This window comes from Cherax quadricarinatus, chromosome 3 (genome assembly GCF_038502225.1).
Source record: "Cherax quadricarinatus isolate ZL_2023a chromosome 3, ASM3850222v1, whole genome shotgun sequence".
In the NCBI taxonomy this organism is placed as follows: Eukaryota; Metazoa; Arthropoda; class Malacostraca; order Decapoda; family Parastacidae; genus Cherax; species Cherax quadricarinatus.
The window spans coordinates 6,796,217-6,814,213 of record NC_091294.1 but is presented as its reverse complement, the minus strand read 5'-3'; the positions used below and the strand labels follow the sequence as shown (position 1 = coordinate 6,814,213).

General features: G+C 39.9%; 1 protein-coding gene across 1 annotated transcript in view; it reads left to right on the top strand.

The window, feature by feature from the left end:
* Window positions 1–17,997, top strand: part of LOC128684101 (probable acyl-CoA dehydrogenase 6) — a gene marked incomplete at its 5' end in the record, with an annotated part of 193,406 nt that overhangs the window by 141,029 nt on the left and 34,380 nt on the right. Inside the window, 1 exon segment of the mRNA XM_070090053.1 lies at window positions 10,332–10,527. Coding sequence (XP_069946154.1) covers window positions 10,332–10,527 — 196 coding nt within the window.

The following is a 17,997-nucleotide window of genomic DNA, read 5'->3' as shown; positions in this document are numbered from 1 at the left end:
CTTGACAGAACGGTAGTACCTCCCTGGGTGGTTGCTCTCTTCCAACCTACTACTACAGTGGACCCCCGGTTAACGATTTTAATCCGTGCAAGAGGGGTAATTGTTATGCGAAATAATCGTTATGTGAATGAATTTTCCCCATAAGAAATAATGGAAATAAAATTAATCCGTGCAAGACACCCAAAAGTATGAAAAAAAAATTTTTTTTACCACATGAAATATTAATTTTAATACACACAAACTGAAAAAGGCATGCACACTTACATGACACTTACTTTTATTGAAGATCTGGTGATGATTGATGGGATGGGAGGAGGGGAGAGAGTGTGTTAGTGTTTAGAAGGGGAATCCCCTTCCATTAGGACTTGAGGTAGTAAGTCCTTTTCTGGGGTTACTTCCCTTCTTTTTTTAATGCCACTAGGGCCAGCTTCAGAGTCACTGGACTTCTTTCGCACAAGATATCTGTCCATAGTGGCCTGTACCTCTCGTTCCTTTATCACTTCCCTAAAGTGTTTCACAACATTGTCAGTGTAATAGTCACCAGCACGGCTTGCAATAGCTGTGTGAGGGTGATTTTCATCCATGAAGGTTTGCACTTCAAGCCACTTTGCACAGATTTCCTTTATCTTTGTAGTAGGCAACTTCTTCAATTTCTCTCTCCCCTCCTCTGAACCAGTTTCCCCAGGTCTGGCCTCTTGCTCTTGAAGTTGATCTATCAGCTCATCAGTGGTTAGTTCTTCATTGTCCTCCTCCACCAACTCTTCCACATCCTCCCCACTAACCTCCAACCCCAAGGACTTTCCCAATGCCACAATGGATTCCTCAACTGGCATAATCCTCTCAGGGTTAGCCTCAAACCCTTCAAAATCCCTTTTGTCTACACATTCTGGCCACAGTTTCTTCCAAGCAGAGTTCAAGGTCCTCTTAGTCACTTCCTCCCAAGCCTTACCTATAAGGTTTACACAATTGAGGATATTAAAGTGATCTCTCCAAAACTCTCTTAGAGTCAGTTGAGTTTCTGAGGTCATTACAAAGCACCTTTCAAACAGAGCTTTTGTGTACAGTTTCTTGAAGTTGGAAATAACCTGCTGGTCCATGGGCTGCAGGAGAGGAGTGGTATTAGGAGGCAAAAACTTGATGTTAATGAATTTCATGTCCCCATAAAGTCGCTCTGCCACGTCTGTAGGATGACCAGGGGCATTGTCTAACACCAGGAGGCACTTAAGTTCTAATTTCTTTTCAGTTAGGTAATCTTTCACATTGGGGGCAAATGCATGGTGTAACCAGTTATAGAAAAATTCCCTAGTGACCCATGCCTTACTGTTTGCCCTCCACAGCACACACAAATTATCCTTGAGGACATTCTTTTGCCTGAACGCTCTGGGAGTTTCAGAGTGATACACTAATAAAGGCTTCACTTTGCAATCACCACTAGCATTGGCACACATCAACAAAGTAAGCCTGTCTTTCATAGGCTTATGTCCTGGGAGTGCCTTTTCCTCCTGAGTAATGTAGGTCCTGCTTGGCATTTTCTTCCAGAACAGGCCTGTTTCATCACAATTAAACACTTGTTCAGGTTTCAGTCCTTCAGTTTCTATATACTCCTTGAATTCCTGCACATATTTTTCAGCTGCTTTGTGGTCCGAACTGGCAGCCTCACCATGCCTTATCACACTATGGATGCCACTACGCTTCTTAAATCTCTCAAACCAACCTTTGCTGGCCTTAAATTCACTCACATCATCACTAGTTGCAGGCCTTTTTTTAATTAAATCCTCATGCAACTTCCTAGCCTTTTCACATATGATCGCTTGAGAGACACTATCTCCTGCTAGCTGTTTTTCATTTATCCACACCAATAAGAGTCTCTCAACATCTTCCATCACTTGCGATCTTTGTTTCGAAAACACAGTTAAACCTTTGGCAAGAACAGCTTCCTTGATTGTCTTTTTGGTGCCCACAATAGTAGCGATGGTTGATTGGGGTTTCTTGTACAACTTGACTAGGTCGGCAATACGCACTCCACTTTCATACTTATCAATGATCTCTTTCTTCATTTCAATGGGTATCCTTACCCTTATTGGTGTACGGTTGGCACTAGAAGCTTTCTTGGGGCCCATGGTCACTTATTTTCCAGAAACACCACCGAAAACACTGTAATAATACGAAATATTCCGAGTGTATGCTTGGATGTTAGCGCGGAGGCTGCCTGGTAAACAATGGCACGGGCGGCACATGTGAGGCTGGGTGAGGGCGCACATTGGACGCGTCTCGGACGAAAATCGGTGAGCGGGTTTTTAATCGGTATGCGCGGCAAAAATTTTGCGATTAAAGTAAGCGGTATGCGAAATAATCGCTATGTGATGCCATCGTTATGCGGGGGTCCACTGTATATGGAAGATATATTACAGAAATAGAGAGGCTTTTTGATTTATTTTAGTACTGAAAACAGTTTGAAATTGAGCTCAAGTTAACGGAAATGTTCGATTTTTGCAGATGTTCAAGAGTAAACAAATCACATCATGCGTCCAATAGACATCAACTGGTGGGTCTAATATGCATTCACGAATACACTGATATTATTTATAAAATTACAGCCTCTCCTCACTTAATGACAGATTTCCATTCCTAAAACCACATTAGTAAACGAATTCGTTGCTAAGGAGCATGCTATAATGGTAGTGGGGTTGTGTCAACTATCTTTGATATTGTTTTAATGTCACCTTTGCAACATTTATAACATTTCTGATATATTTTTAAATGTTTATACAGTAGTGTACTGTATATTGTAATAATCAGAATAGAGAAAATCAGCTCTAATATACATTATTTAAGCATGCATGCTGGTCAGAGAGCCCGTTGTAAGTCCGAGGCGTCTGTAAATGAGTACGTCGCTAAATGAGGAGAGGCTGTATTACAGTAATGCATAGCAGTAAATCTTCTATTTTTTGGTGTGAATAAAAATTCTTTATGTGAATGAGAAATCAAAATGGAATTTATCTGTGAAGCCTGGAAACTTTACTAATAAACAGAGGAAATGGTATTTTAGTGCCAGGAATGCCTGCACTGTTTATTCTGGACCCTATTTTGAAATTGGAATATGGTGGACCCTCGGTTCTCAGCCGTAATCTGTTCCAGAAGGTCGGCCTAAAACCGAAAAGGCCGAAAACCGAAATAATATTTCCCATAAGAATTAATGTAAATCCAATTAATCCATTTCAGACATCCAAAAATATTAGCAAAAAATACATTTTTTTAATTAAAGGTTAATTATAGTTTTACATACAGAAAGCAGTGAGTACATTCATTACTTACCTTAAAATATTTGTAGTCTTAATATAGGGCAAGAGGTGAGCAGTATTTATTTGTAGGAAGTCAGTGTAGGCAGCGGTAGATGTAGGTAGAGTACATGTATGTAGCCACCCCTGGGCTGCACTTCACAGCCATATTATTACCATGTTCACTGAGTTTAATCGTTTCTAACAACTACCTTTAGATGCCATCATAAACAACGGGAGAAGTAACGAATAATTCATGCCGAGAATTGTAGACAAATGCATATGATGGGTGGTTTCTGGGCGAGACACCAGATTCACAGTTTTCTCTAACCTGAATCAGAGAAAACGTAATGTTTACTCTCCACCCAACTCTCCACTTGATAGCATATGAACATTGCATGTTTATATGCTATGTAATTGTGTCTTATATAATTTTGAAGAAAATATCATAGATGGATTAATGAAAATGTCTATATTAACCTAAAATAAGACATTTAATGTGCCCAAGAGTGATTATTATTAAACATACGTCACATATAAACATTGCATGTTTTTATATACTATGCAACGTGTTTCTTTGGGCCCATGGTGGCTTATTTGCAGTTGCATTCCCTTCCTTCTTGCTACACTCCCTCCCTACTTGCTACATTCCCTGCCTTCCTGCTACACTCCCTGCATGCCTGCTACACTCCTTGCCTTTATGCCTGCCTGCCATGAATTCTGTTGTGTTCCTCACTTTTTCTACCAAAGAAACTTTACTAGGAAGTTTCTTTGGGGCCATGGTTACTTATTTTGCAGTTGCACTTAATCAGTAACCACCAAAAACAATGGATTATAGCAAAATGTTTGGATGAATGAGCAGAAGCTTCCTCACTCGCCCAGAGACACAGCCACACTGACTCAGGAACATGCAAGAGGCTGACGGTGGACGCATCCAGTACAACTGATAAGCGAATTAACGGCTGATAACCGGAAGCAGAAAAAACGGCCAGTAACCGAGTTGGCCGATAAGTGGAACAGCCAATAACCAAGATCCACTATATCTTGAATTTTGTGTGAAATTGGCCAAATTACCAATTTCTGCTCACTTTATTGGGTAGTTAAAATAGTTGATTGGGCGATTTCTTGTGCTCATTAGATAAAATGGAACACATACTAGCAAAATAGCCAAGAATTTGGTCTACTGGAACAATGTACATGTAATTGGCAGAAAATAGGACGCAGTGGGCAAAATTGCTGATGCGTAAATATTGCTGACAGCGAAATTCGCCAGAGTAATTTCATCAATTTCTGATCAAATTTCATACTTTTTCTTTTATTACCTTCAGAAAAAGATTCTCTAGCATTTCATAAGTTTTTTTTTTTTTCTTTTTTTTAACCCTTTGACTGTCACGGTCGTATATATACGTCTTATGAGGTACCGTATTTGACGTATATATATTCATAAATTCTAGCAGCTTCAAATCAAGCAGGAGAAAGCTGGTAGGCCCACATGTGAGAGAATGGGTCTGTGTGGTCAGTGTGCACCATATAAAAAAAATCCTGGAGTATGCAGAGCATAATGAGAAAAAAAAAATGTTTTTTTTTTTTTAATTAAAATGCCGACTTTGTGGTCTATTTTCGTATAGTATTTATGGTTGTATTCTTGTTTTCTTGGTCTCGTTTGATAGAATGGAATACATATTATAGAAATAGAGGTGATTTTGATTGATTTTACTATAAAAAGAACCTGGAAATGGAGCTCAAAGTAGGGAATATGTTTGATTTTTGCTGATGTTCAAAAGTAAACAAATGATGTCATTGTCCAATAAATGTCCAACTAGCCATTCTAATATGCAGTCATGAATGGGTTGCTGTTATTTATACAATTATTACAGTATTGCAGTAGTCTGCATAACAGTAAATCTTCTATTTTTTGTTTGAATAAAAATTCAAAATAGAAAGCAAGAGTAATATCAGAGGGGCCTGGAGACGTGACTGGTGAACAAAGAAAATGTTATTTTAGAGCCAGGAATGTCTGCATTGTTCATTCTGGACCTTATTTTGAAATTGTCATATTTTTAAATTTTCGTGAAATTGGCCAAATTGCAAATTTCTGACCACGTTATTGGGCAGTTGAAATCGGTAAATGGGCAGTTTCTTGTATTCAATCGATAGAAAAAATGGAGTTCTAAAGAAATAGCTATGAGTTTAGTCGACTGGAACAATGGAATTAGCCGAGAATAGGGCTCAAACTGGGCGAAATCACAGATTTGTAAATATCGCCGAGGCCGCTAACTTCGCGAGAGCGTAATTCTGTTAGTTTTCCATCAAATTTCGTTTTTTTGGTGTCATTACAACCAGGAAAAGATTCTCTATCATTTAATAAGAATTTTTTTTTTTTTTTTTTTTTTAAATTTTGCGGCACCAGGAGAGACCTCAGGATTGGGGGTTGCGACAGTCAAAGGGTTAAATTCTTGGATCCTGTGGGGAATTTTCAGATTGAGGGTTTGGACCCTCAAGGGGTTAATAGATGGGATGTTGGAGTGTGAGCATGGTAACATTAATGAAAGGACTCGAGGGTAACTAGTTAGCCAGTCTTGACTTATGAAAGTTGGAAGGCCAGTGCCTGCACTTTGAAAGTGGGATGGGGATGTTGCAGTTAACAGATACTCTAATTGTGATGTTAGCACACTTCTGGAAAGATGGCAGTTTAGTGAATGTTTTTTTTGGGTGACCCTGCCTTGGCGGAAGATGGCTGGAGTGTTAACCCCTTGACTGTCGCAACTCCCAATCCTGAGGTATCTTCTGGTGTCGCAAAATTTAAAAGAAAAAATAATAATATTCTTTTCTTATGAAATAATAAAGAATCTTTTCCCAATTGTAATGACACCAAAAAAAAAACGAAATTTGATGGAAAACTGACGGAATTACGCTCTCGTGAAGTTAGCGACCTCGGCGGTATTTACAAATCGGCGATTTCGCCCACTTTGAGCCCTATTCTCGGCTAATTCTATTGTTCTAGTTGACTAAACTCATAGCTATTTCTTTAGAACTCCGTTTTTTCTATCGATTGAGTGCAAGAAACTGCCCATTTACTGATTTCAACTACCCAATAACATGGTCAGAAATTTGCAATTTGGCCAATTTCACGAAAATTAAAAAATATGACAATTTCAAAATAAGCTCCAGAATGAACAATGCAGACATTCCTGGCTCTAAAATAACATTTTCTTTGTTCATCAGTCACGTCTCCAGGCCCCTCTGATATTGCTCTTGCTTTCTATTTTGAATTTTTATTCAAACAAAAAAATAGAAGATTTACTGTTATGCAGACTACTGCAATACTGTAATAATTATACAAATAATGTCAACCCATTCATGACTGCATATTAGAATGGCTAGTTGGACATTTATTGGAAAATGGCATCATTTGTTTACTTTTGAACATTGGCAAAAATCAAACATTTCCCCTACTTTGAGCTCCATTTCCAGGTTCTTTTTAAAGTAAAACCAATCAAAATCACCTCCATTTCTGTAATATGTCTTCCATTCTATCAAATGGGACCAAGAAAATGAGAATACAACCATAAATACTATACGAAAATAGACCACAAAGTCGATGTTTTAATTGAAGAAAAAAGGTTGGAGTGTTTTTTTTCTCATTATGCACTGTGTGCTCCAGGATTTTTTTTTACATGGTGCACACTGACCACACAGACCCATTCTCTCACATGTGGGCCTACCAGCTTTCTCCTGCTTGATTTGAAGCCGCTAGAATTTATGAGTATATATACATGAAACACGGTACCTCGTAAGACGTATATATACGACCAAAACAGTCAAAGGGTTAAAATATTCATCAGTTTTCCGAAATCCATGCAAAAGAAATAATTTAGATCAAGCTCATATGCTGTGAAAATCATTCTGATGCAGAAATTCTCTCTCTAAAAATATTAGTAGTCAACTCTGGAAAGATATATGTTTGCTAGACATTTGGGCAGGGGAAAGCAGAGTGCCTTCCCAGTTGCTTCTTCCCTCACTGTTACCCAGTTAATAACAGATTCACAAGTTTGGATTCATTAAGATTATTTTTGTTTTTCCATTCCTGTTATTATGTGGTTTTAAAAAGAATTTCCAGAGTCAACAGGTAGTGAGAGTGACAACATGCTTGCTGAGAAATGTCTATTGCAGTGTTTTGTCCAAAATGCACAAATATGTTGCTTTTAATGCATACCTCATTTGTTACTTCTCAATTGACCTCTTGTGAGCCTGACCTCAGGGTGTTTATTTGCCTCATAAGTCAGAAGTCCAGTCCTGAACAAAATGTAGTAAACATTTGTTTTTCAGTGACTGAAGTGTAACAAACAATTTCTTAGAATTTTTGTCACCAAAATCACAGCTTAAAGTTGTTTACATGGCAGAAACAAAATAAAAAACTAAATAAAATTCAGAATGTTATAAAGCTGATTGACTTCAAAAAATGCTTGTGGTGAAGTACCATATCTGGCCTATGTGAATTAATTTTAATGGTTCCAGCAATGATTGTTAATGAAGAGTTTAGGCTCTGTTTTGAAATGAATTAAAACTTTCTCCAGGAATTCTCAAGATCAAGAAAAATTGTGAAGCTTTGCCCTTTTGTTATTTGAGAAAGATTTATTGCGAAATCTTCAGAACAAGACAGAAGTTTAAAGCAAAGTTAATGATCATTTTGCTCAAAAGTCAAGAATAATTCCACTGCATTTAATTTAAAATGGCAAGTTAAATAATATCATATATTACTTTAGTATTTCCCATTCTATTTGTAAAGAAATCATTAAAAGCAAATACATACACTATTTTTCAAAAAGCTTACCAGTGGCATTTGCTTACTCTAACATTTTTTTCACATCATACCATTGAAAACTATTTATATTTTGGGTAACTTTAATGCTGATGATTAAACACAGTTTTCTAATAAATTTTGCATAATAATTTAAATATTTCATTAGGAAACAAAATACAGTAGAACCCCCGTATCAATGGTGATACGTTCCAAGCCCTACCACAGATACTGAAAACCAAGGATAGTATTGAACACTATATACAAGTCATTTTTTGTTTACTTACCATGATGTTGAGTTTTGGAGGGGTGTAGAGATGGAGGCTGGAAACAACAAGGTGGTGCGATGGTGACCATGTGGGTGGCAGTGTTGGAGGTCCAGTGTGGATAGTAGTGTGGATGATGGGTGACTGAGCAGGTATGTGTGTGCACAGCTGGTGTGGGCAGTAATTAGGGTGGCTAGTGTACAGGACTAGGAGTGTAGGTGACATGTTTGGGTATGTGGGCCATGAAAACATGGGTTTCTAAGGTGTGGGAGTGGGACTGTGGGGGCTAGAAGCTATGGGGAAATGGTGAGTGAAAGCATGAGTAAGGTGTGGGGCTGTGTGGGCTTGAAGCTCTGGGGAAGTGATGTGGGTGAAAGGTGTGCTTGTCAGTGGCCTGGTGTGGGTGGTGATTGGATGATGGGTGACTTAGTAGCGATTATGCAGCTGGTGGTAATGAGCGTGGTGGGTAACTAAGTGATTAGGTATGTGGACAGCATGTTAGGGTGAAAGGTCTGGTAAAGTTTATGGGTGAGGTCATAGGGATATATGGCCTTGAGGGAATGGTGGTTGTGAGAGTGTGGCCATAGGGAGGAGGGAACTGCATGGGCAGATTGTGTGGGTAAAGGCTTGTGGCTGTGGGGGAGTTGTGTGGGTGGAGGTTGCTGGTTGGAATGGTGTGTGTGTGAAGGTGTGTGGCCGTGGGGGAATTATATAGGCGGGGAGGTATGGGTGGGAGAGGCAGGATTGAGTTAGAAGCATGGTATGGGCGAAGGCATGTGGCCGTGGGGGGATTTATAGGTACACAAATAACCCGCACATAGAAGAGAGGAGCTTACGACAACGTTTCGGTCTGACTTGGACCATTTACAAAGTCACACTAACGAAACGGAGAGCAGGATGGGTATATATAAGCAGTAGTATATGTAAGTAGTAGTTGTAGTAGTAGTAGTGGAGGTGGAAGGAAGTAGTAGTGGGGAGGTAAATGGTCCAAGTCGGACTGAAACGTCGTCGTAAGCTCCTCTCTTCTTTGTGCGGGTTATTTGTGTATCGTTCCAGTCACGGTATTGTGCCTTTCTTTGTTATTCGAGATTTATAAGGGCAGGTAGTATGGGCGGGTTGTGGGCAGGGGGGGTTGTTGCTGGGTGTACAGCGAGGGTTTGGCCATGGGAAGGGGGGGATGGCTGGGGTGGTACTGGATGTATGTATAGAGTATCCGTATCAGACATGTATGAACTGTCTCAAGCACTAAGGTGCCTAGGCTCTCCTTTGTCTGTGATAACCTCCTCCCACTTGGCAACATACCATACCACCATGACCCACAGCCACCACCCACCGCCACCTCCCACCGCCACCTCCCACCGCCACCTCCCACCGCCACCTCCCACTGCCACCTCCCTCCGCCACCTCCCACCGCCACCTCCCACCGCCACCTCCCACCGCCACCTCCCACCGCCACCTCCCACCGCCACCTCCCATTGCCACCTCCCAGAGCCACCTCCCATTGCCACCTCCCATTGCCACCTCCCACCGCCACCTCCCATTGCCACCTCCCACCGCCACCTCCCACCGCCACCTCCCACCGCCACCTCCCACCGCCACCTCCCACCGCCACCTCCCACCGCCACCTCCCACCGCCACCTCCCACCGCCACCTCCCACCGCCACCGCCACCACCACCACGACGACGACGACTTCTGGCAGTGCCAGTATGTGTTTGTTTTCTGCAAATCTTATTGAAACTTTATATGATCATGTTTTATGCACTCTTATTCAAAGAATGAAAAATAAATAAAATTGGAAAATATATGAAAAAATGAATCCTCATATTGCAACTTCTTCAATTTTTGGGGTGGCTGAGGGAAACTGTGGATAATTGAATCAGTGGATACCGGATATGGGGGTCCTACTGTACTGCACAAAAGAAAAATTTGATTTTTTTTTTAATTTGTTGTCTAAAGAATGTCAAATATGTTTATTTTCTTCAAAGTTCCAAGAGGAGCGTCTGGCTGGAGCTGTGATGACTCTTTCACCAATGCAAACTTGTATACAGAGCACCATTGAATACACAAGGGAACGTAAAGCATTTGGCCAGCCACTGCTCAATAACCAGTGCATTCATTTCCGCCTTGCTGAACTTGAGACAGAAGTTGAATGCTTGAGGGCGTTGATCTACCGAGCAACTGGTAGGTTATATAAATTGGTTTAGTTGCATTTTGCACAGTTCAGTAGGTTTATTGATGTGTATATCTGCTATCATTATACTGCTATGCATATGCAGATGCCCTTAACCCCTTGAGGGTCAGTACCGTAGTTCTATGGCTTTGAAGTCAGAGTCAGTGCTGTAGTGCTACTCCATGAGCTCAGCTCACTCAGATAAGCTGTGAGCAGTAAATTTGGGCCTAGATATGAAAGAATGGGTTTATGTGGTAATTATGCATCATATAAAAATCTGTGAAAGAATGGGTTTATGTGGTAATTATGCACCATATAAAAATCTATGAAAGAATGGGTTTATGTGGTAATTATGCACCATATAAAAAGTCTTGTAGTATGCAGTGCATAATGAAAAAAACTGCAATGTGTTCTTGGTTTAAAACAGCAACTTTGCAGTGTATTTTCATGTGGTTTTTATGGTTGTATTCAGGGTTTGTTGGTCTCATTTGATTGAATGGAAGATATATTACAGAAATAGAGAGAATGAACCTGCGTGGTCAGTGTGTGCAATACAGCCTTACCTCACTTAACGACAGAGTTCTGTTTCTGAGACCTCGTCGATAGATAAATTCGTCGCTAAGTGAGGAGCATAATTTAGTCATAGTGGACTTTTGTCAGCCATCTTTGATATTGTTTTAATATCACCTTTGCACCATTTATAACATTTCTGGTATATTTTTAACCCTTTGACTGTCGCAACCCCCAATCCTGAGGTGTCTCCTGGTGTCGCAAAATTTAAAAAAAAAAAAAATTATTTTTTCTTATGAAATGATAGAGAATCTTTTCCCGATTGTAATGACACCAAAAAAAACGAAATTTGATGGAAAACTGACGGAATTATGCTCTCGCGAAGTTAGCGACCTCGGCGCTGTTTACAAATCGGCGATTTCGCCCACTTTGAGCCCTATTTTCGGCTAATTCCATTGTTCCAGTCGCCCAAACTCATAGCTATTTCTTTAGAACTTCATTTTTTCTATCGATTGAGTACAAGAAACTGCCCATTTACTGATTTCAACTACCTAATAATATGGTCAGAAATTTGCAATTTGGCCAATTTCACGAAAACTAAAAAATATGACAATTTCAAAATAAGGTCCAGAATGAACAATGCAGACATTCCAGGCTCTAAAATAACATTTTCTTTGTTCATCAGTCACGTCTCCAGGCCCCTCTGATATTACTCTTGCTTTCTATTTTGAATTTTTATTCAAACAAAAAATATTAGACTTACTATTATGCAGACTACTGCAATGCTGTAATAACTGTATAAATAACATCAACCCATTCATGACTGCATATTAGAATGGCTAGTTGGACATTTATTGGACAATGGCATCATTTGTTTACTTTTGAACATTGGCAAAAATCAAACATTTCCCCTACTTTGAGCTCCATTTCTAGGTTCTTTTTATAGTAAAATCAATCAAAAACACCTCTATTTCTGTAATATGTTTTCCATTCTATCAAATGAGACCAAGAAAACGAGAATACAACCATAAATACTATACGAAAATAGACCACAAGGTCGGCATTTTAATTAAAAAAAAACGGTCGGAGTTTTTTTTTTCTCATTATGCACTGCATGCTCCAGGATTTTTTTATATGGTGCACACTGACCACACAGACCCATTCTCCCACATGTGGGCCTACCAGCTTTCTCCTGCTTGATTTGAAGCCGCTAGAATTTATGAGTATATATACGTCAAACACTGCACCTCGTAAAACGTATATATACGACCGCGACAGTCAAAGGGTTAAATGTTTATACAGTAGTGTACTGTATATTGAAGTAAACAGAATAGAGGAAATCTGCTCTAATATACATTATTTAGGTAAGTAAGTCATTGGTAAATGAGTACGTCGTTAAGTGAGGAGAGACTGTATATAAAAAATCAGGGCGCCTTGATTGCTTTGTGGGAACGCCATATCAGGACACTTCGTTCACCATGCCTTGCAGTAAGAAAAAACCTCACTCCTCACTGAATTGGGAATCTCCTCTTCCCATTTGACAGTTCTAACACGGGGACACGGGGCTGGTTCATCTAGATCACATTCAATTGTACAGTGGCGTAAGAGTAAACTCATATTTTCCTGTGGCCAGGGCTCAGATGTGAGCAGTGGTGATGATAGTGATATTGACTCTGGATTCCTAGCTCACAATGACTATTTAAGTAGTGACAGTGAAGAGGAACATTCACCAGTAAAGACCTGATTTATGTGATGCCGCATGCATTCTGGTAGTGTGCCATATGCTATTCCAAGGGGATGGAGTACATTCCAGAGTACATCCCATGGCCCTACACCAGGAATAAACAGTGAAAGTGATGGTGATGTGGCTACAATTAGGATGAATAATTGACTGCATAGGGCAGTATGTAGTGGTGGTGCCACATGGGTTGTGGCACCAGCAGTACCCCAGGCTGGGACCCTCGCTGACTCAGGACATCCGCAACCAAGGCCAGTGTCAACCACCCAAATACCACAACAACCTGCACAACCACAACCATCTATCAATATCCAGTATCCACCAGCAGACTGCATTTGGGAAAAGCAGGAGGGTGCCAATTTTGCTTCCAATCCCCATGTGTTTAATGAAACTCAAAAGTGGAATCCATCCATCTTGTACCCTTGGGAACAGTGCCAATGAAATGGAATGTTATGAATTATTTTTTGATCAAACCCTAATGAAAATTATTGTCAGGGAAAGTAACAGATACTTCGATTATACCATGACAAACACGCTTGCCTCACCACAATCACAACTACACCAGTGGAAGGAGACAACTGTGGCTGAGGTGTATTTGTTTTTTGCCACAATAATGCTAATGCCACACGTGTATAAGCACAGTATCAAGTCATACTGATTGACAGACCACCTAATTTCAACCCTAGCCTTCAGTGATATGCCAGTGAACCTATTTATCCTATGTTATGTAAGCTACACTTCTCAGACAAAACTTGGCTTGACAGATATTTTTATCCTTGTTTTTGATGAGTCTTTGATTTTGTTCATAGACTGTTGTTCAAGCAATATGTTTTTTTTTTATTATCACACTGGCCGATTCCCACCAAGGCAGGGTGGCCCGAAAAAGAAAAACTTTCACCATCATTCACTCCATCACTGTCTTGCCAGAAGGGTGCTTTACACTACAGTTTTTAAACTGCAACATTAACACCCCTCCTTCAGAGTGCAGGCACTGTACTTCCCATCTCCAGGACTCAAGTCCGGCCTGCCAGTTTCCCTGAACCCCTTCATAAATGTTACTTTGCTCACACTCCAACAGCACGTCAAGTATTAAAAACCATTTGTCTCCATTCACTCCTATCAAACACGCTCACGCATGCCTGCTGGAAGTCCAAGCCCCTCGCACACAAAACCTCCTTTACCCCCTCCCTCCAACCTTTCCTAGGCCGACCCCTACCCCGCCTTCCTTCCACTACAGACTGATACACTCTTGAAGTTATTCTGTTTCGCTCCATTCTCTCCACATGTCCGAACCACCTCAACAACCCTTCCTCAGCCCTCTGGACAACAGTTTTGGTAATCCCGCACCTCCTCCTAACTTCCAAACTATGAATTCTCTGCATTATATTCACACCACACATTGCTCTCAGACATAACATCTCCACTGCCTCCAGCCTTCTCCTCGCTGCAACATTCATCACCCATGCTTCACACCCATATAAGAGCGTTGGTAAAACTATACTCTCATACATTCCCCTCTTTGCCTCCAAGGACAAAGTTCTTTGTCTCCACAGACTCCTAAGTGCACCACTCACCCTTTTCCCCTCATCAATTCTATGATTCTATGATGTACCTAGAGGAAATGCTTTGGTATCAAGTTGCTTGTGCTTTGTGACTGTGACATTGATCTAGTATTGGATATAATTTTGTACATAGGAAGTAAAACATTGGAAGATGCCAGGAAGTTATTGGGTATTTCAGGTGATATGGTTAGAACCATGATGGAACGACATCTTGGTAAAGGGCATACATTATATACTGATAATTGGTACACTAAGCCCCTTACTCAGTGATTTCTAGAGAGTGACCACTGCAGACATGTGGTACAGTGCATGCAAATCATAAGTATATTCCCAGGTTCAATGCAGGCACTTGTAGTGGTGAGGTGCAGGTGTTTGCTGCAAATGACATCATGGCATTACAGTGGCATGACAAATGAGATGTCACATTGTTAACATCATTTCACCAAAACGAAATGGCAGACAGTGGCAGGCAGAAAAGAGAGGCCAATGACCCCATTGTGATTGACTACACCCTCAATATGCATTTAGTGCACAAATGCGACATGCAGATTGGGTTTGCTGATTGCGTTCGTAAGTTATAAGAACATAAGGAACACTGCAGCAGGCCTACTGGCCTATGCTTGGCAGGTCCAATTCTCTCATCGGCTTAAGCCAATGCTTTGACCTAGTCAGGTCAGTCACGTCACTTAAGGGAGGAGCACATAAATAGTACAGGAAAACTCTTTTTTCATATTGTGGAAATTTCCACACTCAATGTTTATACAGTAGGGCCCCACTTATATGGCAGGTTAGGTTCCAGGCCATAAAGCAGAAATCGCTGTTAAGTGGAATGCCCTATTATTCCACTTAAAATGCATATAAATATGAGATAACAAGTTTACACTAATATATATTAAGTTAGCAATAGAACTAGGCATTAAAAAACAATAAAAGAGTAAAATACACATCTTCTTTCTTTCTTTCAACAAACTGGCCGTATCCCACCGAGGCAGGGTGGCCCAAAAAGAAAAACCAAAGTTTCTCTTTTTTAAATTTAGTAATTTATACAGGAGAAGGGGTTACTAGCCCCTTGCTTCCGGCATTTTAGTCGCCTCGTACAACACGCATGGCTTACGGAGGAAGAATTCTGTTCCACTTCCCCATGGAGGTAAGAGGAAATAAACAAGAACAAGAACTAGAAAGAAAATAGCAGAAAACCCAGAGGTGTGTGTGTGTGTGTATATATATGCTTGTACATGTATGTGTAGTGTGACCTAAGTGTATTATTATTATTATTATTATTATTATTATTATTATTATTATTATTATTATTATTATTACAGTGGACCCCCGCATAACGATTACCTCCGAATGCGACCAGTTATGTAAGTGTATTTATGTAAGTGCATTTGTACGTGTATGTTTGGGGGTCTGAAATGGACTAATCTACTTCACAATATTTCTTATGGGAACAAATTCGGTCAGTACTGGCACCTGAACATACTTCTGGAGTGAAAAAATATCGTTAACCGGGGGTCCACTGTATTACTAATATGGCATCTCGAGATATAAGACACTCTTACTGATTTTAATGTGTACCTGCATACCAGCACAGTGTGTAGGTATCTTTAGGCACAGGTAAGTATTTGTATAATTATCTGAGTATATATAAAATATGAAGCAACTTTGGAAAGTTTCCAGACATAATGGAGAGAATGTAAACAGAGAATGTAAACAAACCGGGAGGGGCGCAGTGACTGTATTAGAAAGTCAGGTGGGGGGAGCCGTATAGCAAGTTTTGGTCATAATTTGAAATGTCCTTATTAGCAGAATGCCATAAAGCGAAATGCCGTAAAGCGGGGCCTTATTGTAATATGTATAAGATGAGGACCAGAAACAAACCACTGTATGCCGAATTTTGTTTGTCATCAGACAAATAATATCCAAGTATAGTGGAACTCTGAATTTCGTACTTAATCCGTTCCAGAAGGTTATTCTAAATCCACAATGTACGAAAACCGAAGTAATTTTTCCCATAAGAAATAATATAAATACAATTAATCTGTTTCGAACACCCAAAAATATTAACAAAAAATGCAATTTTTGAAGAGTAACTATAGTTTTACATACAGAAAACAATGAGAAATAAATATAAAGCACTATTGAAATGGATAAATGAACATTTAAATCACTATTACATACCTTTATTGAAGGCTCTTGTTGGTGTATGGAAGAAGGCAAGGTGGGGAGAGAGAGGAGAACTTATTGTTTGGAAGGGGAATCCCCCTCCATAAGGACTTCAGGTATCAAAGTCCTATCTGGGGTTACTTTCCTTCTTTGTCTTTTACTGGCACTGAACCCCTGTCACACTAAAGAGCTCTGTTTCTGGCGTCTCTTTAAGATTTGCCTAAAATGGGACAAGATATTGTCACTGAACATGTTGCAGATACGGCTTGTATCAGCTTGGTCAGGGTGATATTTTTTCCACAAAAGTTTGCAACTCATTCCATTTTGCACAAATGTCCTTAACCCTTTGAGGGTCAACAGGCCCTCTCCGAAACTCATTCTCAGGGTCGGCCAAATTTCAAAAAAAAAAAAAATTATTTTTTCTTATGAAAAAATAGAGTATTTTTTCTAAACATTATAGGCTAAACAAAAAAATTTTAACGTCAATACTTACCGAGATATGGAGGTGTGAAATTTGCCAAAATTGAACAACATATGGTAACATCGCCGACTGCCGTCACCCGGTATTTTTCTAGTTACTTTTTTATGTACTATTTTCAATTATTTTTCAATTTTTCTTTTTCTGAGTAACTTTTATGGCCTCTGAGGCCAACATGATCAGTATTTTGTAAGTTATTTCTTTTTCAATACTACACAATAAGGGCGTAAACACTGTTGTCATTATTTTGTTTACAGAAAATATTTACACAAACAAACAATATGAAATGTTGTTTATTACTATTTTTCTATATTTTATATACACATATACAGTCACAGGACATGTTTCTAGAAGTTCTGCAGCCTGTGGAAGTCTTTGAAACATGGTGTCATGCACAGTGGAGTTTTGCACTCCTCACACATAAAACGAGTGTCTCTGCGTTGTTGTGGGCGTTTTTTTGTATGTGAACAGACGTAACACCTCTTCTGAGCCTTTTTCTTCAAAGCAGTAGCAGGCAGTTTTACCAGGAAGTGATCACCATGCTTCAGACGAGCAGGTAGTTGTTGATAATTTGGTGGGCGGTCAATTGCAGGTGCATTTCCTTGGTACTTGAATACTATTTGTCTGATGACAGACAAACAGAATTCGCCGTACTGTGGTTTGTTTCTGGTGCTCATCTTATACATATTATAAGCATTGAGCATGGAAATGTCCAGAAGATGGAAAAACAGTTTGATGTACCACTTATAACTCTTGCGAACACAATCAGCAAACCCAATCTGCATGTCACATTTGTCCACTGAACGCATGTTGAAGGTGTAATCAATCACAGCTGCAGGTTTTAGAATGGGTTCATTTCTCTCTCTATGCTGCCTGCCACTGTCTGCCATTTCATTAGGGTGAATTGATGACAACAGTGTGACATCTCGTTTGTCATGCCACCGAAATGCCATGATGTCATTGGCAGCAAACGCCTGCACCTCACCTCTGCGAGTGCCAGCGTCAAACCTGGGCATATGTTTTCGAT